This window comes from Pogoniulus pusillus, chromosome Z, assembly GCF_015220805.1.
Source record: "Pogoniulus pusillus isolate bPogPus1 chromosome Z, bPogPus1.pri, whole genome shotgun sequence".
NCBI lineage: Eukaryota > Metazoa > Chordata > Aves > Piciformes > Lybiidae > Pogoniulus > Pogoniulus pusillus.
In genome coordinates, this window is record NC_087309.1 from 15,531,936 (window position 1) to 15,558,981 (window position 27,046).

The 27,046-nt window shown below is 38.3% G+C and overlaps 1 protein-coding gene across 1 annotated transcript in view; it reads left to right on the plus strand.

Annotated features, from left to right (window-relative positions):
• The window catches only part of KIAA1328 (KIAA1328 ortholog), a 227,307-nt gene that overhangs the window by 21,255 nt on the left and 179,006 nt on the right, over positions 1 to 27,046 (plus strand). Inside the window, exon 5 of the mRNA XM_064176570.1 lies at positions 4,497 to 4,612. Within this exon, the coding sequence (XP_064032640.1) occupies positions 4,497 to 4,612 (116 nt within the window). The remainder of the gene's footprint in view (positions 1 to 4,496; positions 4,613 to 27,046) is intronic.

Sequence of the window (27,046 nt, forward strand, 5' to 3'; positions counted from 1 at the left end):
GATCTCAAGGCGCAGTTAATCTGTCTACGTAACCTTTTGGAAGCAGAGCACATTCACGCCTGCACTTGATACATATATGGGGAGCCGATAGCCCCCTTAAGCCTAGAGCAGCCATGCATACTGGCCTGCTATCTCAATTTATCCATGGAGATCAATATCCCAGCAGCCTGGCACACATTGCATGCCCGCTGCTATAGCCTAAGGGAAGGCAGACCTTCCAGACTGTCTGCAAACCCACAAACACAGCCTGCTAGCTGTGAGAAGACCGTGCCAGAAGCTGCACGGACAAATCCTCCTCCTGTACCTGGAAATCCTGACAGCTGACCATCCCTGGACACACAGCATCCAGAAGACAAGCAGCATCGAGGCAGAGACCACTTCACACCAGAAGGTCAGAGAAATCCTGTTTACCTCAGAGACTGGGAACACTTATCATTTTCCTGCAAGCCAGGAAGATTCCAGCTTCACAAAGACCCTAATACTGGGCACACGCTGTGACACAATCCCGGGAGGGTGATTAATGATTAATAATTAAGGGCAATACATTTAAGCAAGCTTTAATTCCTTTGTAAAATAAGTTACCTCTGTCTTAGAGCACTCACAGCTTTCAGTCCCTACTGGGCAGACAATATAGTTGTTAAGACATTGATTAGATCTTATCTCACTTTTCTATTCTCCAGACTAAACAGCCCCAGGGCTCTCAGTCTCTTTTCGTAGGAGAGATGCTGAAGTTCCCTAATCATCCTTGTGGCTCTCTGCTGGACTCTTTCCAGCAAGTCACTGTCTCTCTTGAACTGTGGAGCCCCAAACGGGACACAGTATTCCAGGTGTGGTCTCACCAGGGCAGGGTAGAGAGGGAGAAGAACCTCCCTAGACCTGCTGGACATACTTTTCCTGGTGCACCCCAGGATGTCATTGGCTCTCTTGGCCACAAGGGCACATTGCTGGCCCATGCAGAACTTCCTGTCCACCAGAATTCCAAGGCCTTTCTCCATTTAATTGCTTCCCAGTAGGGCAGTCCCCAACCTGTACTGGTGTCTGTTGTTATTCCTCCTCAGATGGAGGAGCCTGCACTTGTCCTTATTGAACTTCATAAGGTTTGCCTTCGCCCAGCTCTCCAGCCTGTCCAGATCTTGTTAGATGGCAGTACAGCATGACCTCCCCCTCGAGTTTTGTATCATCAGTGAACTTGCTGAGGGTACACTCAATGCCCTCACCCAGGTCATTGATAAAGATATCGAGCAAAAATGGACCCAGTCTTAATCCCTTCCAATGCTTCTCAACCCCACTCAAACCCCTTCCAGTCCCCACCCCCAAAGTAATTTCTGGTTCCCTTGTGTATATATTCTTGTAAATTTATCTTTGCTGTAAATAAAGCTTAATCTTACTTCCAAGCTATTTGAGCTAGTCTGGTAAATTTTAATTGCGTATGTGGGAAAGTTCCCAACCCACTACACTTGGAAACTTTTTGAAACTAGTCACCAAAGTACCTCCATCTTTGCTAGCTAGTAGACAGGCTAATATGAGATAAATGTTCCATAAAAGATAAATGTTCTCAATGACTCTCTGTAGGACTGATGAGAAAAGTTTCCAGTGTTGCTTTGCTGTCTCTGATTTTGTTTGTTTTCATTCTGGAGAGCATCAGTCCTGCTCACTCAGTGGAATGAGTGAGTGTCATCAGTAAACTTGTGGATCAATTCCTTCTTCAGGTCAGTCAGAGCTACTTGTATCAACAGTGGATTTGGGAGCATACCATAATAATTTGAGCAAATGAAGGTTAATAATTTGAGTCCTAGGAGGGCTTTTTGTCAATATAGCTGCATTATGATTTTTTCTTCTGCTAGAGGCTCCTGTGTAATAAAAATAAGATCTTTATTTAGATGTTTCTAGAATTATATAAACTCTGAAGTGTGGAATTTAAAACAGATCTTGAAAGAAGGTGGTGTATATTCTATGACACAAGATAGGTGACTGTAAATTGCATGCAATAAAATGTAACAGACACTGAACAGGAGGAGTAGTTCTGCTGATGCGCCATCTTTGCTCTCAGCTGTCAGTCCTCTGTTCCTGGAAACACTGATAACGGAGCTGGACACCAGCATGTTGCCCAACACAGCAGCTGCACCCTTTGTAGTTGGCCATGCCTTCATTCTTTTGCTGTGCTTTTCTGACTGTGAGCAAATAAAAAAGAGATGAAAAACCTTTTGTGGAGCATTATGAGCCCTATAATGTTGCTGTTTGGCATCAATGAAGTCTTTCTTAGTTCTGCTAAAAATTATCTGTCCTTCAGTGCTGAAAGACAAATAAATATATAAAAAAGTCTCACTAAGCTATATATAGGATGTGACATAAATCCAGCGTAATCTGGTGACATTCTTATGTTCCTTTTCTCTGACTTCCTTTTGCCACCTCCTGTGAGTAATGTGTCTTCTGTATCTTGCCTGCCCTTTATGGACTGTCTCCTGCTTTGTGATACATAAACACATACTGCCACATTTCTTCTAAGATCACTTACTCTTCTCAGTCATTTACTGCATGAGATATGTAGCACAATATATTCATGTCTGGAAGTATGACAGCTTGCTGTGATCTGTGTTAAATGCAAACACAGCATGTGAACCTTTTGCAGACTGATACAAGCAGCAAATCACAGAATCTAGAGTTGGATAAAACCTGCTAGATTTAGTCTAGTTTCTCTAGTGCTCTGTTCTTTCTTGATGTATCTTAATTCCTTATACTATTGTTTAATTAGAATGTCCTTGGGTACCAGCATGGTCCACTGTTTCACATGTGCCAGACTTTTTTCTAATATAGCATCACTTGCAGTTAGTAAATAATTTTTCTTCCATATATACTGCAGATAATTGTGCTTTCTTAGCAAGGAGTGCACAGGTGTTGGGATGAATCCCAAATTAGTAACAGCTGGTTCCCTTTATGTTGTTGATTTTCTGATTTGTGCGCACCCCTTTTGACAACCTATGAGTGGAGGGCAAGAGGCCTAGGAACCAGTTGATGAACAGAGCTAGGGACAGAATTGTAAATGAGGCTGTGGGCATGTGAACAGATTTTTGGATTAAATTTTTTTTTTTTTTTGGTAATTTAGAAACTTTCCAATTTATACTTTGTTCCAAACCACTCTAGTTTATTGAATTTCATTACATGCTTTATGTTACTTTTCTTCTTCCAGGTTTATAGAAAATAGGTGATTTTCAGTATTAATTATTTCCAACTTCATGCACTCTACTTGAGCTGTTGTGGGAAAGGACTGTGAGTTTACTGTAAGTTGGGGAACAGTACCTATTTCTAGCTCACCCCAGAGGAATGAACCAATTGTGGTATTTATGGCTTTTCTACTGGAATATCAAAACAAATTATGCCCTTATATGGGAAATGCCATCATGTCAAATGGATAGCTCAGTCCCTGGGTGGAGTTCTCTGTTAAGAATGTCAGTGTGTCTGATGGGGTGAGTGGAAGGCTTAGTACAATGCCTCTCCCTCTATCTTTCTTTTTTTTTTAATGTTTTCCTCCCCTTTTCCTCTTCCTGTAGGATTGTTTCACTTACTAAAATTGAAGTTTTCTAGAATTTGTACTGCTTTGGTCTCCTGTCACCTGTGTTATGGCAGCTGTTTCATCATCACAAAAGACTGATCTTCAAGACCCTTCAATAACAGAAGTTGTCCAAGTGCTTAGTCTAAACTCATTACTTTATATTTTTGTAGAGCTTAGAACCATGATTTCTAAGCTGTGCTTTTTACCATAGTTACAGGATCATCTGCGTGTAGTGGTCTTGACCATGTGACACTAGAATAATTGTTTTTACAGCCTGCTCTTAAGGTGCAGGATAAATGATCATTGTAAACCTTTCTCACATTGTCAGCTTCTAATCTTGATTCAATTATTTACACTGAGCAGCAGGATACAGGGTGCTGTGGCTTGGACAAAAAGGAAAATTTACTTCTGTGGCTTGATATCTTAAAATCCCCAGAAGAGGATAAACTGTTTTGTTTGGAGAAAACTAACAAGAAAAATGATTCCCTGCCTGGACTTATATTTGACCAGTAAACATGAGATAAGAATTAGTTTATAGATTAAGAATCAGAAAAGTTTTTCAATTTCCTTCCTTTTTCAGCAGCTGAGGTTTCCCATTTGAGTCATCTGTCTACATGCCCTAGGCTTGTAAGGATCCCAGTGTGTCTTCATTATGACTGCAGGGAATTTCACTGCACAAATCTAATTGTGGGTTTAGGTCCTTACTTTGTTGTTCTGTGCTGCCTGTTCATGTGCATGTAGTCTAGTGAGATCAGTGCCTTTGAAAAAATAATGTATTGCATAAAGTCATATGCATCTTGCAATGCAATTTAATAAAATAAACATTATAAGGAAATAACCTGCTTAAGGATAAAGAGGGTGATATCCATTTACCTGGAAAGCGGAGGAGTTGGAATTCAAGCACAGTGGTTATGGATATATATTTTATTTCTCTCATTCTTTTCAGGGTAAGTGAAGAAAAGGAGGTGACAGAAGAACGTCTGAAAGCTGAACAGGAGTCATTTGAGAAGAAGATCAGACAGCTAGAGGAACAGAATGAACTTATCATCAAGGAAAGGGAAGATATCCTTTAAAGATATGTGAGGGGTTTACTGTCTGAAACAAAGTGAGCTACAGAGAAATAATTGTTCTAATTTATGGCAGAGAATAAATCTGCATGTGCTGCCATTCAAAAGCAATCAGAGAGATGACTTGTCAGCATGTGATGCTGGTTCATTTGAGCTTAAAACTGCCATCCAGCTGTTCCTATGATGTTGTTTTGCTATGAAGTAGATATTTGTCAACTAAAAGTGACAATAAGGAATTTATACATTAAAATATGGTTATAGATTTAAAAAAAAAAGTTAAATTAATCCTGTTAGTTTGTTGTAAGTGAGGTCTGAAACTTGCATGGTATTCCAGTACTTTCCATGTCCAAACTTATACTGAGGCCATTCAGATTGTATGTATGTACCAGGAGGTTTAGCCAATTCAGATTTTTTTTTTATGTAGCTTTTGTTTGGCCTTTTTTTTTTTCTGGTTAGCTGATTCTCTTTCAGGATATGAGTTCCATTTTTGTTAGATGCATATACTTAGTCATAATCCTGGGATATCACATGCAAATTCGATATTGCAGGAATTACAGTTTTTGTTTAGTGTAGTCTAGTGTGATAAACTTTTATAAAATTCTGTTGTTCATTTCTCTTCCAAATCTTTGATATTTATGCTTGTTAGCAGAAGGCTAACACTGGACTGCAGTGAGATATGAAAGAGGCAGTGCTGCAACTACAGCAAGAGCAAATAGTATATATGCTGGGATTGTTTAGCCTGGAGAAGAGGAGGCTCAGGGGTGACCTTATTGCTGTCTACAACTACCTGAGAGGTGGTTGTGGCCAGGAGGAGGTTGCTCTCTTCTCTCAGGTGGCCAGCACCAGAACGAGAGGACACAGCCTCAAGCTACGCCAGGGGAGATTTAGGCTGGAGGTGAGGAGAAAGTTCTTCACTGAGAGAGTCATTGGACACTGGAATGGGCTGCCTGGGGAGGTGGTGGAGTCGTCGTCCCTGGGGCTGTTCAAGGCAGGACTGGACGTGGCACTTGGTGCCATGGTCTAGCCTTGAGCTCTGTGGTAAAAGGTTGAACTTGATAATCTGTGAGGTCTCTTCCAATCCTAATGATACTGTGATACTGTGATTCATCAGATGTATTTCAAATGTGCAGTACTGGTTTTGGTCCTGCATCATCCCTTAGTCAAGCAAAAAATGAATTTGATGGTAAAAGTTGTGCAGAAGGGTTATTCAAGATGTTGTGGAATCTGGATAGCCTATTTTCTGAGAGGAAACAGAAGTATATGCGTGCATGTGCTTATGAATAGTAACTAGATATATAGAAGTAGGTCAGGATGGTGGTATGTTGCATAAGGGGAGAGACAGTGCTGAAACAAAAAGGGTCTCTTCAAACCATAGGCCATTTTTTGGAACAGAAATAAATAGAGACCCACAAACTTTGTTAGAGGAGAATTCTTGAATATTTGGGCAATGATACTTCACAGTTTAGCACTGTAAGGCTTAACAAAAGGGAATTTTTCTTTTTTTTTTAAATGATGGAGCTTGATTGGCTTATGAAAGGAGTTTAGTGGTATGTTGCCTCTGTCAGCAGGGGATTGCTCTCGATGACCCAGAAGATGACTTGCAGCAACAGCAGCACTTGTATTTATAGAAAGAATTTGGTCTATTTGTACTAAATAATATACACATCAACAATCTTAGCGGGGCATGGAACAGTTCCTGGGAAATATTAAATGTGATGTATTTAAGAGCCATTAGATGTGACTACAGCTCTTTTACATTAATTTCACTGAAGTCAGTATTTTTTGTGTATTCAGTCAGCTCATGAGTGTGGGTGGGATGTATGTTCCTGATTAATATTTTTTAATGTACGCACATAAAGCTTGCACTAATTCATTCGAGGTTTATTTGGCTACTGGGAAGTAGGAAGGCTTGGTTGGATGCTTTTTAATGGTGTTTTTTTTCCTTTTTGTGGCTTTCTTGGTGGTGTTTTCTTCTTTTTGTTTTTCCTTTACTAGAAGGAGATTGTCTAAGCTTGAGCATTTTTTCAAAAGTCTGGTAGACATGGCAGAAGGTTAATACATGCAATTTTGCACTTCATAAAACTGTGTAAAAGCTGGAAATGTAAAACAAGGTTACAATTTAAAACAATATTATTTTAACTACTTCAATATTTGTTTCTCATACATGAATAATTTAAGATCCTCAATGTACCTGTGAACAGTTGATTTCTTTATTTTAAAACTCATTGCAGAGACAGGAAATGGTAGAAAAAACTTACCAAAGTTGAATAGATTCTGGCTATTTTCAAGTACAGCAACTTGAAATTCTTCAACTTCTTTTGAAATGTACAGAGTTAACTTGCAAATAAGATATCAAGGATATAATACCATAAGAAAAAGCCTTCGAGTCTGGTAAAATCAATTTTACTTACTTTTTTTTTCCCCTCTCCCAGAGCTAATTTATTCTCTATAAAATTACTTTATCTAGCCCAGCATTTAGAATTACTTTACAATAATAAATCGATGCTTCTGTTATAACTGCAGCTATCCAGTGAAGTGTAATTTCAACTTGGTAAAGGTTTAATTTGAATAGCAGGCAGAGTGTAGGCTTTTTTTCATTAACGTGTGTTTTGGGGTGTTTTGTTTTTTTTCCTCTTCTTAAGATTCTCAGTAAGGTGTGCTTTCTGTGTCTAGAGAAAGGCAACAAGGCTTGTTCAGGGCCTAAAGCGTATGTCCTACTAGGAGCAGCTGAGGGAGCTGGAGTTGTTCGGTGTGGAGAAGAGGAGGCTGAGGGGAAACCTCATTGCACTCTCCAATTTCCTGAAGTTGGAGTGGGGAGCAGGCAGCCTCTTCTTGATGACAAGTGACAGGACTAGTGGAAATGGATGCAAGCTGTGCCAGAGGACATTTAGGTTGGATATTAGGAAATATTTCTCCACTGAAAGGGTTGTCAAACACTGGAATAGTCTGCCCATTCCAGTGGTGGAGTCAACTCTGCTGGAGGTCTTCAGACAGTGTGTGGACTTAGTGCTTAGGAATGCGGTTTAGTGGTGACCTTGCAGCCCTGGGTTTTGACCCAGTTTGGACCTAGGATGAACTAGGTAGTCTTGATGGTCTCTTCTAAGCAGGGATATTCTGTGATTCTGTGTGCTTGAAATATCTTCTTTAAGTTAAGATTTTCTATTTTCCTTATTCTGTAGTGGTTGATTTTTTTTTTTCGGGGGGAAATGTGTGTGGACCCATTGTTTTGCATTAACTGCTTATCAACTGTGACAGAAGTTTGAAGAGATTAGGTGGCATGCAGTCATCTCACTGCAAAGCTTTGAATAACTTAGCAGTACTGAAAAAACAATACCTGTCTGCAGCCTAAGGTTACATTTATTTTGAAATTTGTGACTGCTGTCTAGGTGTCGTGAAGGGGTTTGTCTGGGTTTGGGGGAATGAAATATGAGGCCGAATTTTAAAGGGTTTAAATAATTTAATATTATATACACAAGGAATCCTCCCTTGCCCAAACTTATTTACAGCTACCCCACACACGTTCTTTGTATGCGGTTCCGAGATTGCATTACAGGAGGTCTATATACAGCAAATTGGGAATTTAGCAGAGGTCTGAAAGGATTTAGGCAGAGAGTCTGTGGCATGAAAGTGCCACTTGTAAGTTATTGAGAGTTTATGCTGGCTTAGCTCGAGTTTGCTCAGTTACTCACTGGCTGGAGTCAGTTTCGATGGTCCCAAATACCGTGGGTTTGAATAGTTCAGCTCAGGGGTCATTGGGGCAGCTGTCTGGAGCTTCCACGGGCACAGTCACGCTGGGAACAGCGGCTGGGGCGGCGGCTGGCCGGCAGCGCCTTGGTCAGTTCCCTGGGCTGGTGCCGTGGGCTGGAGTCATGCAGCAGTGGTGGTCCCCAAAGGCGGCTGGAAGCGGCTGGCAGCAGCAGGTGGAGGAGGGTGGCAGGAGAGGAGCGAGGTGCGAGATATAGCAGGGACACTGAGTTGTCCCTTTTTATGAGTTTTGACCCTGTGATTGATGGTCCTTGGCCACAATTCTGTCCAATGAAGGCTTGGCAACAGGCCAAAACATATCAAATAAGGTGAAGTCCAGGGGTCTGGTACCCCCAAACATGGAGAGGGCTCAGGTGGATTCCCCACCCTAGGTGCGTGAGCTTACACAGCGTGTTTACTTCAACCTTCGAGGAGGCAACCCAGACTGGAAGGCACCAAGGCTATTGTGTCCCTTTGTTCCCCTTAACTTGCTTACCCCAAGTTTAGGCAGGGTAACCCCCTTTGGGGGGACAACATGTCCGGGCATGAATAGGTTTGTAAACATAGTCATTTGAGGCCTGTGCAACTCTCCACCACACTAGGTAAGGAACAACAACTAAAGGGGACTCCACAGGCTCTCTAGACAACCAATTCCAGTGCTCCATCACCATCAGAAGAATGTTTTTCCTTAAGTTCAAGTGAAATGTTCTGTGTTCTAGGTTGTATCCATTGCTTCTTGTGCTATTACTGGCCACCACTGAAAAGAGCCCAGTCTCATCCTCTTGATCTCCACCCTTTAGATCTCTTAATCTTCTGTTCTCCAGACTAAGTATCTGCAGATCACTCAGCCTTTCCTCATCATACTGATGTTCCAGTCCCTTACTTATCCTTGTAGCCCTCTGTAGGACACTACGTAGTATATCCCTGTCCCTCTTGAACTGGGGATTCTGGAGCTGAACACAGTACTCCTTCTTGCCACTTTTTGATGACCGGAGTGATACTGGCTTTCAACCCTCAGGCACCTCTCTGGTTCTTCATGACCTTTAAAAAATGATGGAGGTTTCAATAACCTTCTCTAGTTCCCTCTGCACTTGTTGGTGCCTCCCATTTGGGCCCATGGATTTGTGGCTATCCAGCTTGTTTACATGTTCTCTAACCCAGTGTTTCTTGACTAATGGAAAGCCATCCTTCCTCCAGACTTTTTCTTTTATTTCTAGGGACTAGGTTTCCTGTGAGATGAACTTAGCAGTAAAGACCGAAGAGAAGGCAGCATTCAGTAACTCCTATGTATCCTGATGTCACCAGGTCACTCACCTCATTCAGCAGTGGGCCCACATTTTCTCTCATGTTTATGTTCCTGCTAATGTACTCAGAGATGCTCTTCCTGATATTTTTTGCACCCTTTGCCAAATTTAATTCCAAGAGTGCCTTAGAATTGTTTGCAGTACTCATATATACTTTGGCAGCATTTCTATGTTTCTCCCACATCACAAGTTCCTTTTTCTGTATACTGTGAGCTTCCTTTTTCTGTTTGAGTTTTTCCAGAAATTCCCTGCTCATCCATGCAGGGAGGTCTCTTGCCTCCCTTGCTTGATTTCTTACTCATGAGGATGCACAGATCTTGAGCTTGGAGGAGGTGGTGCTTGAATATTAACAAGCTCTCTTGGACTCCCCTACCTTCTAGAACCCTAACCCATGGGATTCTTCCAAGCGGGTCTCTGATTAGGTCAGAGTTGGGTCTCCTAAAGTCCAGGGTTGTAATCCTACTTGCTACCCTGCTACTTCCTTGTGTGCTCCTGACCTCCACTATCTTAGGGTCATTGTAGCCAAGGCTGACTCCAAACTTCATATCCCCAAAAAGACCTTCTTTGTTCATCAGCACAACGACCAGCAGATCACCTCTCCTTTTAGGGTCTGAGGAAAGTAGGGATGTGTCTGTTCCAGGTATTCTGAGCACCCTTCAGACTTTGAAAAAGAATTTGGGACCAGATCATGTGAAAGCTCACTATGTGTAACTTACCTCTCTGTCTTCTGAGGCATCTGCTTTTTGTATTTGTTTTGTGTTTGCCTCTTTTTTTCCAGATTATGATGGATACATACCAAGTGACTAATCTGTGCTTCTAGTGTCAATCTAAGCTCTAGCATGGCCTTTAGAGTGACTTGCAACTTCAGTGTTCTTAGTTTACTTGTTTATTTGCATTTTCAGAATAGAAGATGAGTAGTGTGCATTATGGTATGCTCTGAGGCAACTCATGGTATTCCTTCTTCTACTTTTGACGGCTGTTAAGAGAAAAGCTTCTGGCTTTTTTTTTTTTCCTGGCATATTTTCAGGCACCTATTATTAATTAAGGTCCCAAATATGATTTAAGAAATAGGAAAATACATTTTTTAAGATGGCCCAGTACTGTCATGATAGATGTCTTAGGAAAAGAAATTACATTAATGAGATTATTAGGAAAGAAATACGACTGTTATTTCAAAGCCTGAAGAAATTATTATGGTCTTCATCTCTTCTTATTATCAACATAAAAGATTTTTTTTGTGAACTTGGTGGTGTTGAATAAATGAAGAAGCGAAACAAGCCTTAACATTTCTGTGAAGATGTATTAATTGGGGAAGAGGAAACTATTGTAGGAAAACAAAATTGAGTATTGAGTTTTCTGAGATATGCTGAAATTATTTTGGAGATAAAGAGTGGGAAGCAAAGAGAAGAAAAGATTCTGTTGATTCCAAATGTACTATTTTATATTTATAAGTTTAAACTCCTACTTAACCATTGTTTTGTGTTTTATTTAGATTGTACCTGAATTACTTCAAGCTTTTCTGTTAGATTTATTTTCTGACTGTGTATTATCTGTTGATTTGAATGCCCAGTCAAGTTCACACAACAAATCCCATGTGATTTACTTGGCTATTCTTTAAAATGATCACAGGCTCTGTTTACATACGTCCCTAATATTGTAACTTAAGACTACTTAATTAGTTGATTTTGCATGCAGTTAACATGAATATTAATATAACTAAAACAGTTAATTTGCTGATATTGTTAGCGAGACATAGAATATTAATTTACTTGGAGAATAATGGGCTTCTTACAAGCATTATCTAGAGTCTTTAATAAAATGCTTTTAGTTTTGCCATAATATTGTTTGTTACATTACTCTTGCACATATTTATAAATTAGTGCTATTTACATATTTTCTCTTTTTCCTATCTTTCTGTGTTAATGTAGAATTAGAACTATTTTTCATAAGAAAGATAGTTGCTGACTTGCTTAATGCTAAACAGCAAAAAGATAGAAAAACAATTATCGGAGTACAGAATGTACTTGTTTGTTCAGTCTTTCTTTTATCTGCAATGTTGAATTTACTTCTCTGAAAATTGGGAAAGAAATAACACATCTTCTGTTTTCCTTTCCTTGTTCAATCTGACCCAGCAGGGTGTTATCACAGGTGAAGAGACATAACAAAAGGTCTTGCATAGAAAGCCCTTGGCGATGTACTCTGGATTTGTGGTTGTCATGTCCTGTGTGCGTCCTCAGGGCTGGTGTTGGCAGGACAGTCATTCTGTGCTCACAATGACAACACAGAGAAAAGGAATATGGCAATTAACAGTATAGGTAAACATAGGTATATGAAAATTGGATCCTTCCCTTTTTGTCCTCCAACCCCTTCCCAGTTAATAATAAAAGGCAAGAAGAAAATTTCATTATAGAGAGGAATTTGCCTTTTGCAGGACACTCATGCCCAGTGCTTTTGAAAGTCAGGATACTTATTTAAAATGCAGCAGCAATGTTTAAGTCTGGATAAGCATGATTCTTGATTTTTTAATTTCTGTAGTGCAGTATCTGATAGTATAGTTTCTGTTAAGTTATAAACAGACCATTATTGTTTTCCTTCTATATGTCAGCTTTGCTTTCTCAAGCTTATGATTTTAAATTTATCCTTTTTTAATTATTATTTTTTCATACTTGAATGCATGCTATGTATATTTTTGTGTATCATAATATTTTTGAGGGCATGCAATGAGGATTAAAAATTACTATTTTGCTCTTTTCTTCCATTTTATCTAGCTGCTTCACTCTTTGAAGGTGTTTCCATGACTGTTATTATAGGTCTTCTACTAGCAAATGTTTCTAAGCAACCATTATGGTGTATTGAATAAAAGCTGAACTTATTATAAAATCCCTGAATATTTATATGCTGTTCTGTAACAGCAGTATTGGCTAAATAATGTATGTATTTAAGAACTTCTTAAATGTAGAAGAATCAGTCAAGAACTATTGGGTAAATAAGATATTTTGAATTTTTCATGAACTTTTAAACTAAAACAAGGTGAAACATATTGTAATGTTGAGTGTTCAAATGGAGATTCATTTAAACCTCATCTTTCTATGTTTAATCCTAGTTAGTGCCTTAAAGCTCAAGCTAGTCACATTGTCAACGTTACAGAATGATCAAGAATCAAAAGGCAGCTTCTAAACAGTCATCATCCTCTTTAGAATGTGAGCTAGGTAGGTTTTTTTGCACTACATCTTCACAGCGAGTGGTGCAAGATTGTAAGATGGTGCTGTCAATGCAGAAGCATAGCAGTGGGATAACAGAAACTGAGTTCTTTTGTCATTTGTTCTATGAAGTGTGGAATGATATTGTTTTATGCGTGCCTGACAGAAGAGAAGACTTCCTACCAAATGTCTCTGGTATTGAATTTTGGAGCCCCACTGGGGTGAGTATTGAGGGCTTGTAGCATTTTGCATCTACTCTGTTTCATAGCATTTTCATACTGTGATGATCTGTTCCTGGTACTAGAGATTTGGTGTTTCTGAGCTGCAGTTTTAACTGGCTAGAGTTCTGTTCTGCCAGTTTGTTGATAGCCACTGGTAGATAGGTATATGGCTTCACAGGCAACCTATCTTCAAGGTGTGGAGGATGAAAGGTGTTGTAAGCATAGGCATGATACAGTCTATACTAACTGTCTGTTGTGGATCTCAGAACTGGGTGCAATGATGAGTTAACCCTTATCTGAACTTAACTAGAAGGATCTGTCATTAGAAATGCAGCTTCAGCCATGTCAGTCTCATACATCAGCATCAGTTACCAGGATAAAAAAACCTAAAGTAGGTCAGGTGGAAGATATTTCTCTGAAGAGTTGAGAAGGGCCAAGTCTCAGGTGAAAGGAAGATCTTTCTTTTTTTCAGGCACTTAAACAGTCTAGGCTACTTACCTGACTGCATTTGTCTCCTGCTTTTGTAGCTCTTGCCAAAAACATTTAGCTTTAGGCATGTGAGCTTTCAAAGTGATGTTTTTGAGTTAAATTTTCCTTTATGACATTTGGCTCATTTGGAAACAAAGACTGAGATCTCTTAAGAGGAGGCACAAATGGGAAAATGAGATCATTAATTGTTGAAGCTGGTACTGTAACAAATTGACTAGAAATGTGAATTCAGAGAAATTGATGTACTTTATCCTTCTAAACTAAATGAATTCTCCATCTGCTTCAGCGTCTGAACTATAATGAGAATGTTGGGCTTACTGTGCTATTGGTTTCTTTGTCTTTCTGAAGTATTTTGGAAAGTTGAAACATTTCTTGCATGATTAAATATGCTTTCAATAAATCAATCTCATAATAATTGTTGTTCAGGAGAGTTCATTATTCAGTTTAGTCTTTTAAATTACTGTTCTTCTTTAAAGGCTTCTTCTGACGTAATGGCTTCTGCTAAATCCATTTGCCATGCTGTGGCTTGTAATTACTTTAGATTTGAAGAATAAAATGAATGGCTTTATTATTAATCAGTAGCAAATTTGTCTTACAATTTTTAACCTTAGAGTGGCCTTCGCTCATGAAATAGTTTTAATGGTCTAGATAGTGAAACAGTTCATACCTCTCTTTCAACATAGATTTAGTGAAAGCAATCAGATAGTTTTGTGGGTTTTGTGCCACTGCCTCCTCTCAAACATTTGTCACAGTGACTGTCATCATGTGTGTGCTGTTGCGTGTGATGAGCTGCTGGCTCTATGAAAGGCTGGTTTTGCTATCTGCTTGTAGACTGTAAATTTTGAGGCTGAGGTAGCCTTTATTATTAACTTATGCTGTAGAGAATACCTCTTATTTAACCGTAAGATTAACTCAGCATTGGCTGCCATACTGGATGTTGGCTTATGTGAACTCCGTCACTGTTCATGCATGATGAAAATTTAAGCTATTTCTTTTCTACTTTTAAAGAGTTTCATTGTTCTTACCGATAATACTTTTGTGGTCAGATTAGTTGCTAGTCTGAGCTGTGACTTTTGGTAGCAGAATTCCACCTTTTAACCGCAGTTTTACAGCAGCTAAGACCATACAGATAACTGTCTTATGTAAATCTTTGTTATTTGGCATCAGCTCTTTGTCCATAGTCTCTTGTAAGGTTGTTCAAACTCATCCTTACTTTAAAACTGCCAGGGAATACAAACTAATATAAAGCATTCTCAGCCTTTCTAAGCTTCACAGGATCTTGCAGAAGTTACTTTAATATCTCATCTTCAAAGAGTGCTTAGAAAATGGAAAATGGAAGTGGGTTAGTTGTAGTTGTGGACATTTGGTAAATCTCAGCTTTTAATTGCTGCAACAACAGTTTTTAATGTTTCTTTTTTACTCTATCAATGGTGATGTTCACACATGGCTAAGAATTTTTAGAGTAATTTTGGGGAATGGAGAAAACATCCAAAGAGGAAGGAGATCTTGAAGTCTTAATTCCATGGCTTTCTCAGAAGCATTAAAAAGGTGTAAGTGTATAACTAGATAGAATTTATCCATATGTAGGAAGTCCACAGAAGACTTGCATTTGTACCTTCTTTCTTAGTTCTGTTCACATTACATCTCCTTGCTCCAGTTTCAGGAATGCAGTTTTTCATTTTACTTCTACATGTCACATATGTTTATTTAAGTGCTTTTTTACTTGTGCAAATGGTAAGTTTTTACTGATGACAGTATGGTCATTTACTTGTGTATATGTCAAGATTTTTACATAAAGGTTAGCCCTTTTTTGGGACAGAAAATGCCCTAGGGTTATAAGACAGAGTACAGTTGTAATAATAAAGATTATATTGCTGATAAGTTCCCCTCAAGGCCCCATGATGGTAATACCCCTATATTTTGTCTTTAAAGAAAACTGCTGAGAGGCAATAATTTTTTTTGTATGTGTCCCATTTTCATTAATGCATGGTAATTGATGGAGTTGCAGTGACTTGTAACAGTAATGAGTTCTAAACATAAGAATGCACTCCTTTCTAATAAGTGAGCACTGCTGGGGTTTAAAAGCATACTAAATCAGTTGCTTTAGTATGAATTTATTAGTTTTTTTCAGCATTAGCTTTAATAGTAGTTATTTACATAAGCGTACATCCCATTAACCGCCATCAGGGCTGGAAAACATGCTGAACTGTTCATATTTTCATATAATTATTGAACATAATGGTTTCATTTGCATTTCTAAACAGTGATGTTTCTGTCAGGCTTGGAAATAGTGTCTTTACGCAGTCCCTATTTCACATCCACTTATTTGACATCGTTAAATTTTATGCTAATGTGTTTCCCTAGAATATCATCAGTAGGACAGATGCTTGTGCTTTAATATACAAATCAGAGATGCTTTTCCCTTCCCCCTCCCCTGAACTGCAAAAGAAATAAAAAAGCATATCTGCACTTTTTAGATATAGTTTGTTTCATTCTAAAGAATATGTAAGAAATGAAACTTAGCTTTCACCTCTGCTAGTCACTTCCGAATGTAACAAATACTTTCTCTGTAAAGGGTGGGAGACTATCCTTTGCATGAAAGGGGAAAAGTATTGTGAAATTCAAGGTGATAGTGTATTAAAATAAAGATTCTAAAGATTGTAAGCCTGACATGTGAGGCATGAATCTGTATAGAGCCAGTTGCCTAACTAGGCAGTGGTCCATGGGCTGACTTTCCTGGCAACAGACCATGGCTATAGAGAATGTTCAGGAAGGAGGCAGTTTCAGTGGCTAGACTTGGTGCTTGTCAGCAGAAGTATACTTGGAATTGTGCATTGTCAGATATTTAGTTTTACATTTAAAATAGATGTTGTTGTTTTGTAATTTCACGGGCAGGCAGTGGTATATGAGCCCTTGCTAGCTAAGTGGGGATGGTGATTGTTGTATCATTGTTGTTGCTTTGATTCTTTATGTGTACGTAACTGCTTTGATACTTGTGCTGAAGTGAACAGTGGAAGCAGAGCATCAAAACCTGAGAGGCAGTGCCAGTAATTGCAGTTCTGAATGTGGAAGTGATGGAACAAAAATAAATAATAAAATTAGTACCATCACCAAAACCACACTGCATTTCTTTCATTTAAAAGTTAATTCACAGAGTCACAGAATGGCAGGAGCTGGAATGAACCTCAAAAGGTCATCTAAGCCAACCCCAATGGTGATGTTGGATCTTGTTCTGTATGACCTTTATCATAGGATGACTTGCTTGCAGTTGCAAGCAGAGTGTCAAAGGTAGAGTATACGTGTGTAATCTGCTGTATGTGATTGTGGTCACTTGAAAAAGTAGATAACAAAATGTATATGGTGTGTTGCTTACAAGCCAGACATGACCCAAGTGAATGAACATGGAAATCTGGTGAGTTTCCAACTCAGTTCTGTGATTTTACTGTCTCATACCATGTGGCATTGGTCACCTCTGCTGTCTTCTTTTTTACTTACCTATTTAACAGTTAGGAGTGCTGCTTGCTGGCCTTTGTGTGACATGAAAAGTTAAACATATGCACATTGCTTGCTTATGGCAGTTCATAGGCAAGCTCAGCCTTGAGCAATACACAAACACTGTATATCTCTGAAAAGCTTAAATAAAATGAAAAATATTAAGGCCAGGAAAAACACTGAGTGCATCTCACAGATTTTTCATTTTAATTGTGTTTTGTACATGGAACTAAATGTCTGTTCTTGGGTGTGTCATAGAAGGTTTCAAGGAGGTACCAAAATGGAATAGGACACTTGGGCTCAAATGAAAAGGCATATTTTATGCATGAAAGGCCATGTGAGCAAACTGGAGATATACTCTGATGGGTTCTGGGCTTATGGTGTCTTTAATTATAGATGATTAAAAATTTGCTACTTGCTTTGCAGACTATACAGACAAAAATCCCTGCTGGGAAATACTCACAGTCTAAGGCCATTTTTGGTGGTGTGTTTAGAGCTGTATTTTAAGTCATGAGAAGTAGCAATATTGAAACAACAACAAAAAATTTGCTTTCATTATCTCAGGGAAAACTGTTGGCTTTTTGAATATTTTCTATTAGAGTTTTGAGCAGTAGTGCATTCAAGCACTTCATAGGAAACAGTTTGCAGCAAGGTACTTTTTGGTAAATGATGAAAATAAGATGCACCAAAGCAGAGTAGCAATTGGTGAGATATGCTAATTTTAACTCTGACGTAGTGGGAAAATGAAAGAACAGACTGTTGTACTGCAGGTATTCTGAGCTGACCTCTTGTCAACTTCTCATTTGAATGCTGCAAAGAGGCTTTAGGTAGTTGGCAAGTATCCTTATTTTAATATGCAGCCATAAAAAGGTAAAGTGTGATGATTTTTAACATCAGAAGATTAACATTTTACTTTTAAATAAAATATTATTAACTGGTACAGAATTAAAAGTAGAACTGAAATATTCAAACTGTGACTCCATGGTGTCAGATTATGCATCAAGTGTGACAGTTTAAGTACTGAAGTGATTTAAACATGATCCATCTGAAGGATGTATATTCCAAGTATTGAGAATAAAATAGAATAAAACAATGGGGCTATTAAAACTTTCTCAAACTTTCTTGGCTGAAAGAACCAGGAAATAAAGAAGCAGTGTTGTTTACAGTGACTGTGTCCTGTCTGGTGCCATTGCAGATGCCAGGAGGGAATTGTCATCATGCTATGACGGCATCCTAAGCTATGATTTTAAGCCTGCCAGAGGCTGATCATGTTTAAATTTATCTCTTAGACCAAGACAATTGCTTTTGGGTTCATCTTCCTCCAGCAAGGATCCAGTGTGCTTGATCTAGCAAAGTATCTTTTTGTTTAGCAGTTTTCAGTCAGTTGGGCTTCTTATTATTCATGTGTAGTTTCATTTCTGGTAGACTGGCACATGCTTTCATAAATGAAACCACATATTTACTGTCTGAAATGCTTAGTGTTACTGTTTGGAAATCTGAATATGCCACTGTAAAGGTCTGTCATTTGACTTCTGCGTATTTTAAGTGCTTGTTAGTAAAAATCAATATTTTATTTTATTTTTTTTTTCCCCTTTTATTATTTCTGTAAACTCAGCTTGGAATTTGACATTGAACTGGCATCTTGCTGTCTTCTGAAGTCCTATAAATGAAATGTTTGAGTGCAAACTGGACACTTAGTAATCTTCTTGTAGACGTTGTTTCAGCAGGTTTGTGCATGGTAAGCTGTGACACCTTGGTGTTATTTATTCAGCATCAAGAAGAGGAGTGGAATATGACTCATGTTCCAAAAGACAAAAATAAAAGAAGCAGTAAATAAAATGTTTTGTGTTCACAGTAATTGGCAGTTCTAAATTTGTGTGCTTCCAGGGAACAGGTTACTGGAGTAAGAGGGTGTTGTTTTCATGTAGTTTTTTCAGAGAGCAAAACTTTACTAATCATGTGAAAATGTGAGCAAAGCACTTAACAGCCTTCATAGTGTGTGAATTCATCTAGTTACACAACTCAGATGTTTGTGTGAATTTCTTCATATTTTGTTATCTTTGGGGACAATGTTTTGGTTGCTATGAATACTGTTAGTCACATTGATGAAAGATCGTTAGATGATTTTTAAAATGTGTTATTTCTTCATGGGGAGCAAGACTAAAGTGAGTACGGCTCTTAATGTCCAGTTCTCACTTTAGGGAGCTGGACTGGTCCTGTGAGTCCATACTGCTCTGTTCCAGTGCAGTGCAGATAACCATATTTAACTAAATCTGCTGAGTACATTTGTCCTATGAATAGAAAAGAATTAAAAATTTGAAATATGTTTCAAGTTCTCAGTGGAGAGAAGTTATGGAAACAAGTAATATAAACTTACCGTCAGGACAGAGCTTGATTGTTGAAAGAGTTGCATGGTAATATCTCTGGTAGTGTGAGACTAGATTTTGTTACCCTGAAAAGCCTCATGGTTTCCCTAGAAAGCCATCTTGGTACATTGCCTTAGGTACTGATGCTGTGATGCCTGGGAATCTGTGCACAGCACATGAATCCTGGTTGATTTAATGAACTGTTTATATTGAACTCAACTCACATTAGTGGGGTTCATGTTATATGTTGCTTTCCTTTTTCTGGAAACAGCCACAAGACAGTCCAAAGAATATGACTGTAATATAATTGCATTGTTCTGGCTAAACAGTGAATGCACTGGTGGTTCTCCTGGCTCATCTGCAGGAACTCATGACCATCGAGAACCTTCTGGCATTTTTAAACAATGCTCTCAACATATTTCTGTTCATGAAGCTATAAATAATCTGCCCCTGTAGAGCTGTTACTTTTCTCCACTATGCCGCTTTTTTGAAAGGTCTGAAGGACTGTCACAGCTAACATAGACATGATTGTTCTTATGCCTGCATTTTGCTTAAATAGATCTTCCTTCTATTTAATGTTTATGAAGCAGGCATTGCCTGTCTCAAAGGGAGAAGAGAGGACAATGTGAGAGGAGTTTCTTTTTCATGTGGATGCATGCTGTATGAATGATGGGGACTGTTTGTTTTCTGGGTTAGAACGTGCTAGAAATCTTGGTGAAATGGTACAAATTAGGAAGAATTATATGACTGAAGGGTCAGGCAGCTAAGCAAAGTCAGAACAGTAATGTGTACTAATTGGTATTTGCTTTTTTTTTTTTTTTTTTTTTTTTTTAATCCCAGCATGTGGAAGTTTTCTCAATCGAATTTTTTCTTTGCGAAGTTTCATAATGAAACTTCTAGTTGGTGTTAAGACAAGTGCCCAAAGGCCAAACTGAAATGCATATACATACTGCAATTAAACGTTGGTGCTTTGAAGCAACAAAGACAGTTGAGCAGACAGATTATGATTTGACTTTAAATGGGCCTCTGGATTTCCACCATGGCAAAGGTTGTTGTCAGTTAAGATAGAAATCCTAGTCGGTCCTGCTTTATCATCATCCATGGAGAATGTGTGACACACTGCAGGTATTCTTTTAGATTTATTTGAGGACATCAAGCTGTTGCGAATATTTAAATCTGGAGAGAAAAAGCCTCATGTATCTGCATCTGCATTAGCTGTGTAGCTATCAGATGCTGTCCACATCAAAGTCAGGACTTACTCTCCAGCATCATTTATGTATTTTTAAGCATTCAGGTGTTTGGAATCTTGATCTGCAACAGATTTATGTTTCATGCAATACATCTAGCAAATCACATACTTGATTTTTGTGTGGTGAGTTTTCTTCACTGTGCATAAGAAAATATACATGTGGCTGAAACTATACTGAAAGAAAATAGAAGAATATTGGCTAAATGCTAAGTTGCTAAATACTGTCCTTGGGTGTTTATTTGAGCTGAGTCTTTAGCTACATCTATTGCTCTTGGAGGTAATTTGCAACCCTTTTCCATTGTCATGTCTGTTTCTCTTTGTAGATACTAAATAGATTGTTACCTAATATTCCAGGAAAAAAAACTTATGAAAGGGAAGTTCTGCAGTTTATATCTTATTAGAGGAGTCATTATTTTCTGCTGCTGCTTGAAAATGGATAAAGTATGGGCAACTGTTGCATTACAGGAGCTTTGTTTGTGGCTTGCAGTTCTGACATGAAACTAATATGGGCATGCTGAATCAGGGGTATTTTGTAGCCAGTAAATCTATTGGCCTCAAGAGCAACCAAAAATGAGTTTGTGAGCTGTAATAAAAAGTGGTTCATTCTCTGTCTTTCTGTCTTTTTTTTTAACATTTTTTTAATAACACTTTGTTGCTTAAGGTGTTCTACTTTCTTGTTCTTTTGCTGTCAGGAGTTTTATTTTAATAGGACTGGTGAAATCTAGAGACTGAAACTTGGCGGATCAGTAAATCTGCCAGAAGTTTATAAGATTTATGAAGAGTATGCGATATTGTACAAAAAGTATAACTCATCTTCACTCTTTGAATCTACTTGCTAGAAAATGTAAACTTCATTAGGGAAGAGGTTTTCTGTTCAGCACGCCAGTATGGTAAGGATTTTCTCTGAATCTTTCTAGAAGATTAGTTTAGCAGTTTTTGAAGTGTTTTGCCTAATGTGGATATATATTTCAGTGCTATGTATTTGTTTGAACAGTTGTGTTGTATTTCTGCTATAGGTCAATTCAGTAGGGCAAATGTGTAAATCACTATTTATATCAGTTCCCTGTATTTTGTATATTTGGAATTTAACATCTAGTTTATTCAAGTTGGCTGCTTGTCATTGGAGTGAAGAAAGGTTTTACTCAGGAGAAGCATGGGAACAGAAAGTTTTCAGAGGCTTGTTTGAAAACACATGTTAGCTTTTCTTTTGTCAGCTCTCTTAGTGAAGCATACAGAAGGAGTTCTGCAGAAGATTTCCTAGAGATTTGTTTTGGCAACTTCCAGAGATGAGGATAAGCAGGTCTCTGACTTGCAAACTTCAGTTATTCTGTTGTATTACATGAAGTGTGAGCTAGAGGTGACCTCTTGAAATTTCTACTCCAGACATTCTGTCAACATCATGTCTCTGGATGTGTATCTTTGTGACTTTCTGATACCCTTGCTAAATAATAAAGATAAGCCATGGCCCATTTACTGTTTTTGCAGTTTAAGCTGCGCTAAACTAATTGGAGAGAAGGTTAGAACTTGATTTGCTCTTTCTTCCCCATTGCCCTTGGTACTTTCTGCCTTGCCCACCTTGATGCCAGCCACGTCTCTGATTCAGTAGTATTGATAGATTTGCAGTTGATGTGTTTAGAGAATGCCTTTTGTGTCTTTAATGCAGAGATGTCTGGAACATATGTAGTAACCATTGACAATACAAATCATGAGTGCAGCACATGAAATTGTGCTTCTCTACCGAGGAGGCTCCACTACAAATCAGTGTGCATACACAGTATGCAGGTGATGTTGAATATGTAAATAATAGAGAAAACATGAGTTAGTACTAGTCTATTACTGTTAGATGCATTTCCCCTGGAATTTGTAAGTTTCTTACTGGCTCTTGTGATATGGGTTCTTGAATCTCAATTTGATCTCTTGCAGAGTGAAATTTCTAGTTTGTCTGGATTTGTGGGTAATGGGCAGTAGTTTTTCATGATTGCAAGATTTCTTATCAGAGCTATCATCATCAAAACAGTGTTTTTGGGTTTGTTTTTTTTTTTGTGAAGAGCCATGAACATGAGAGTTTCATGTTAGCAAAGCCACTTTGAGAATCAATTGTAATAAAAAGCCCAGTGACGAGATAAATCTATGTTGATAACTGCAGAGTAACTCTAAAATTTTCATAGGTTAAGTTGTACAAGATGCACATTATTGAAACATACTTTGAACAGTATGGTGTCACACTGCAAGATGTTTGTCTGGTTGTTTACATCAGCCTGACAAAACTCCAAAATGAAAGATACATGGTGTGGACAGACTGTAATGAATTTGCAAACCAAATAATCTCTGAGAACCCAGGTCAGCTGGGAATAAGCTTGCTGACAGACATAAGTCTTATAGTATAACTGTGTGGTGCTTTATCTTTTGTTTTAAAGTCAGTTGTCTCCCTGTTCTGTAAGCTTAGTAGAGGTTGGAAGAGACCTCCAAGATCATCCAGTCCGACCTATCCCCCAGCCCTATCCAGTCAACTAGACCACTAGGCCACTGAGTGCCTCACCCAGTCATTTTTTAAACACCTCCAGGGACAATGACTCCACCACCTCCCTGGACAGCACATTCGGATGGGAAATCACTCTCTCCATGAAGAATTCACTCCTAACATCCAGCCTATACCTCCCCTGGCACAACTTGAGACTGTGTCACCTTGTTCTGTTGCTGGTTGTCTGGGAGAACAGACCAACTCCCACCTGTCTACAACCTCCCTTCAGGTAGTTGTAGACAGCAATCAGGTCACCCCTGAGCCTCCTCCAAGCTAAACAACCTCAGCCCCTCATGGGGCTTGTGTTCCAGGCCTCTCACCAGCTTCATATCCCTAAATGTAGTCTCCATTGCCACAATGCCAATTTTGCTGTGGTTTTATCATACGTAGTGTTGAATGCTGCATGCCTTGCCCTGTGAAAAATATGCATTAGGACTCCTGGAAAACTCAGCAGTGCTAGAAGAAGATATACATTTATTTGAGGTTAATTTACAAAAGGACTTTCCCACATTTTTTATGGTCTTGAATTGACAATGTTTTGGCAAATAAAATGTTACATGCAAAAATGCAATAGAGTTTGGAGTGGAGGGACAGTCTTGGTGTGGTGCTAGGAAATTGTTGTCAACTGTTCTTAACGTTATTGTGTTTCATCTCAAGCAGAAAATAAAGGGGAACAACTATAATTTTATTTTTAGAGCTGATGTCTATTTTGCGGAGATTGTTAATGCTTCAAAATTTAATTCTACTTCACTAAAATATGTTTCAAACAAAACTGAAGTCTTTTTGTGATGCTGTGTTTTGGTTTTATGTTCTTTCATGACATAGCAAAAGATCCATGTTGTGATCGTGGCAGTGATCGTTCTCTGCCATAATGGAAGTGATGTATTTTAATTTTTTAAGTGTCAGTCTTTCACTGCAGCATACACAGTATGTCAATACTGAATGTCAGTCATCCTTTTAGTCTTTCAGCTACTACCATATCATTATGACTTTTTTTTTTTATAATGAGCAAAGCATGACAGTTTCTGTACAAGATTATACAAAATCTCAGCAGGCAACGGAACACCTGATGCAAAATGATAATATCCTCTCCTTCAGAATAGGTAGGATTTTCTTAAGTTTTAGCAGGTTGTTTTGTTTTCTTTCCCTTTTTTTTTTCCCCTTTTCCTTGGTGGGAAACTGTTTTTGCCAAAAGATCAATGTTATGTTCGAAGTATATATTAGAAAAACAGACCTAAACAAAATCTTTAGGTATCTTGTTCTTTCCCAGTGAAGGATGGATCACAATCTTCCATTCTCTCTTGTTCCTAGTTCTTTGCCCAGATAATCTGGATTTGAAGTTTAGATTTTCATTCCAGTTCATGGAGGCTTTTCCATGACTGTAAGCCTTTCTCTAGGCTGGGAATTTGAATTGTTTCTTGACCAACAAATGAAGCTATGCAGTGTCCACTGCTGATGGGCCTTTCAAACTCACAGGTTTGCTTTGTTGTCACTTGTCTTGTGTGCAAGAGATTGCATTTTGAATACCCATCCCACAGATTTCTGGGAAGAGTTGTCAGAAATGGTGAAGCTGGGTGAATTTGAAAGGGGTATATTATAGGGAAAGTGGTGGCTAGGCTGTTTGTTCAGTATGAGCTACTATGCCTGCAAACCTTTAACTTAGCTGGCATTAATGCAGCCTGACTGGAATAGCATTTAGAGTTAATGAAACTAGTTTTAACAGTGTCTGCAGTGCTTTCTGTGTGTGAATGTGTGACATTTTACAAGCGCATTGCAAAGGCTAAATTGATTCTTAGAAGAATACATTTCTCTATTCCAGACAAGACCTAATAGATCTTAACTTTTTCTTAATTTTCTCTGTTGATTAAAATCCTGAATGCGGTGAGGTTTCTACTAAATGTCTACTCGAAGCAAGCTTAAAGAAAATGGAATGTCAGCCTTAAAAATGTCACTTTAATATGCTTTGACATGATAAGGTTCTAAAAGTCTCCTAACAATACATGTGCAAGTACGAAGTATGTATGCCTGCTGTATTTGGAGTCAGTGAAGGAATGTATAGTCACAAAATATTGATGATACTATTCTGGGGAGAGTGCTTGGAATAAGAAGCACTGATGAAGAAAAGGAGAACTGACTAGCAAACCCAAGATACAGAGCTGGAGGAGAGGCAATTGAGTATTTGGTATAGGAGGTTAAAAAACAAGTGTCAGACTGCTGGAACAGTGAAGTATATCCCTGGTTACAGGAGGATTTATTTTAAACAGTTTACTTATTAATACATAGATTTTTATAGCAGAAATAGTGCATTTCCAGAATATATTTATGTTTTTAGGTGTGAAAATATGTTGGTGCACAAGCACTTAAATTATTCTAACCATTTGTCATAGTGCTGACTATGTCTTTAGTACAGAAGATATTCTACTTTTGGTAAGTTGATTTTTGTTTATCCGTAAAATTCTACTGACTTCTCTTTTGTGTCTAAATACTTGACTGATTATTGAATTCCATGCATTTATGAGTACATGAGAAGTCTTATTTAACAATTAGCATCTGGAAAATCAAGGAAAGGCACATGTCATGCATGTGCCACATATTTAAATCAAATTTTAAAAAGCCAAAAACATCTGTTTGACAATTCTTTCCTAGGGCATTCTTTGTACTCTACAGAAGTGTAGCTATTGATATGGAGAGTTCAAAACCAACTTTGCCTATTAAGCATGGTGTTGATTTTGTATTTGTATGTGTGTGTGTGTGTATGTCTGTGTGTATATATACTACCAGCTGCCTGGTAACAACATGAGCTCCTGAGGGTGACGTTTTGCAGCTAATAAGCAAGCTAGGCTATGGACAGAGACAACAGAGCTTCATATTGATCCGTGGACAGTAGCAACTCATAAAACTTAAAAATTTTGTTTGGATTGTTTTTCTGCTTTTATATAACTTTAAACTGAGTAAACACTTACTTGGAGTAATCTACAACCTCTTACGTATTTTAATAATAAAAGACTCTGCAATATTGTTTTACAGGTTTGGGGTTTTTTTGTTAGTTGTGGTGTTTTTTTTTGTTCAGAGCCAGCACATTACAGTTGTGCTTTGCTTATCTAAAACAAGATTATGGCAACCACTTTTTATGTGTTTAATGTTCATGGGCAAATTCCCCAGACCATCTAAACTTGTTTAATATCCCCTTTCAGTGGTTGGACAATGAACTGATGTTATTAGAAACTATGAATCAAAGTTAAATTGAGGGTATGAATCATATTTAGACCACAGAACAAAATCATGTTGATGTGAAAGTTATAGTAAGTCAAAGAAACTATAGAATAAAATAATTGCAGACTCTTTGTAAAAGTATGTGCAGACTATTTAAATCTTTCACAGTGAATGTGAAGCTTGTGCATGTCATGTCTACCATATGTGTCCTCAGAGCCACTTCCTTTTTATTTGCCCTGTAGTGACTTGGTGAAGGTCAGGTTTGGTGACTGTGTTCCAAATGCATCTGATCAAAGCTTGGCAGTTATCTGAGGCAGTGTGTACTGCTCTTACTTCAGACATGAGAGAGATGTAGATACTGGGAATGGTCAAAGTGTTCCTAACAGCAGGTGATTTCTCTACATGCAGTCTAGAGATGTGCCGCTTTAGTGTATGATCTCCTCTGGTGCTATCTTTCCTTCCAGAAGACACTTTAGAGAGTGGTGCAAGGAGATTGTAGTTTACAGGAGCGGTCACTTCTGCTTGTTAGTTTAAGAGGCAAAAAGGGCTTAGTGAAATATGTAGAATCATAGAATCAACCAGGTTGGAAGAGACCTCCAAGATCATCCAGTCCAACCTATCCCCCAGCCC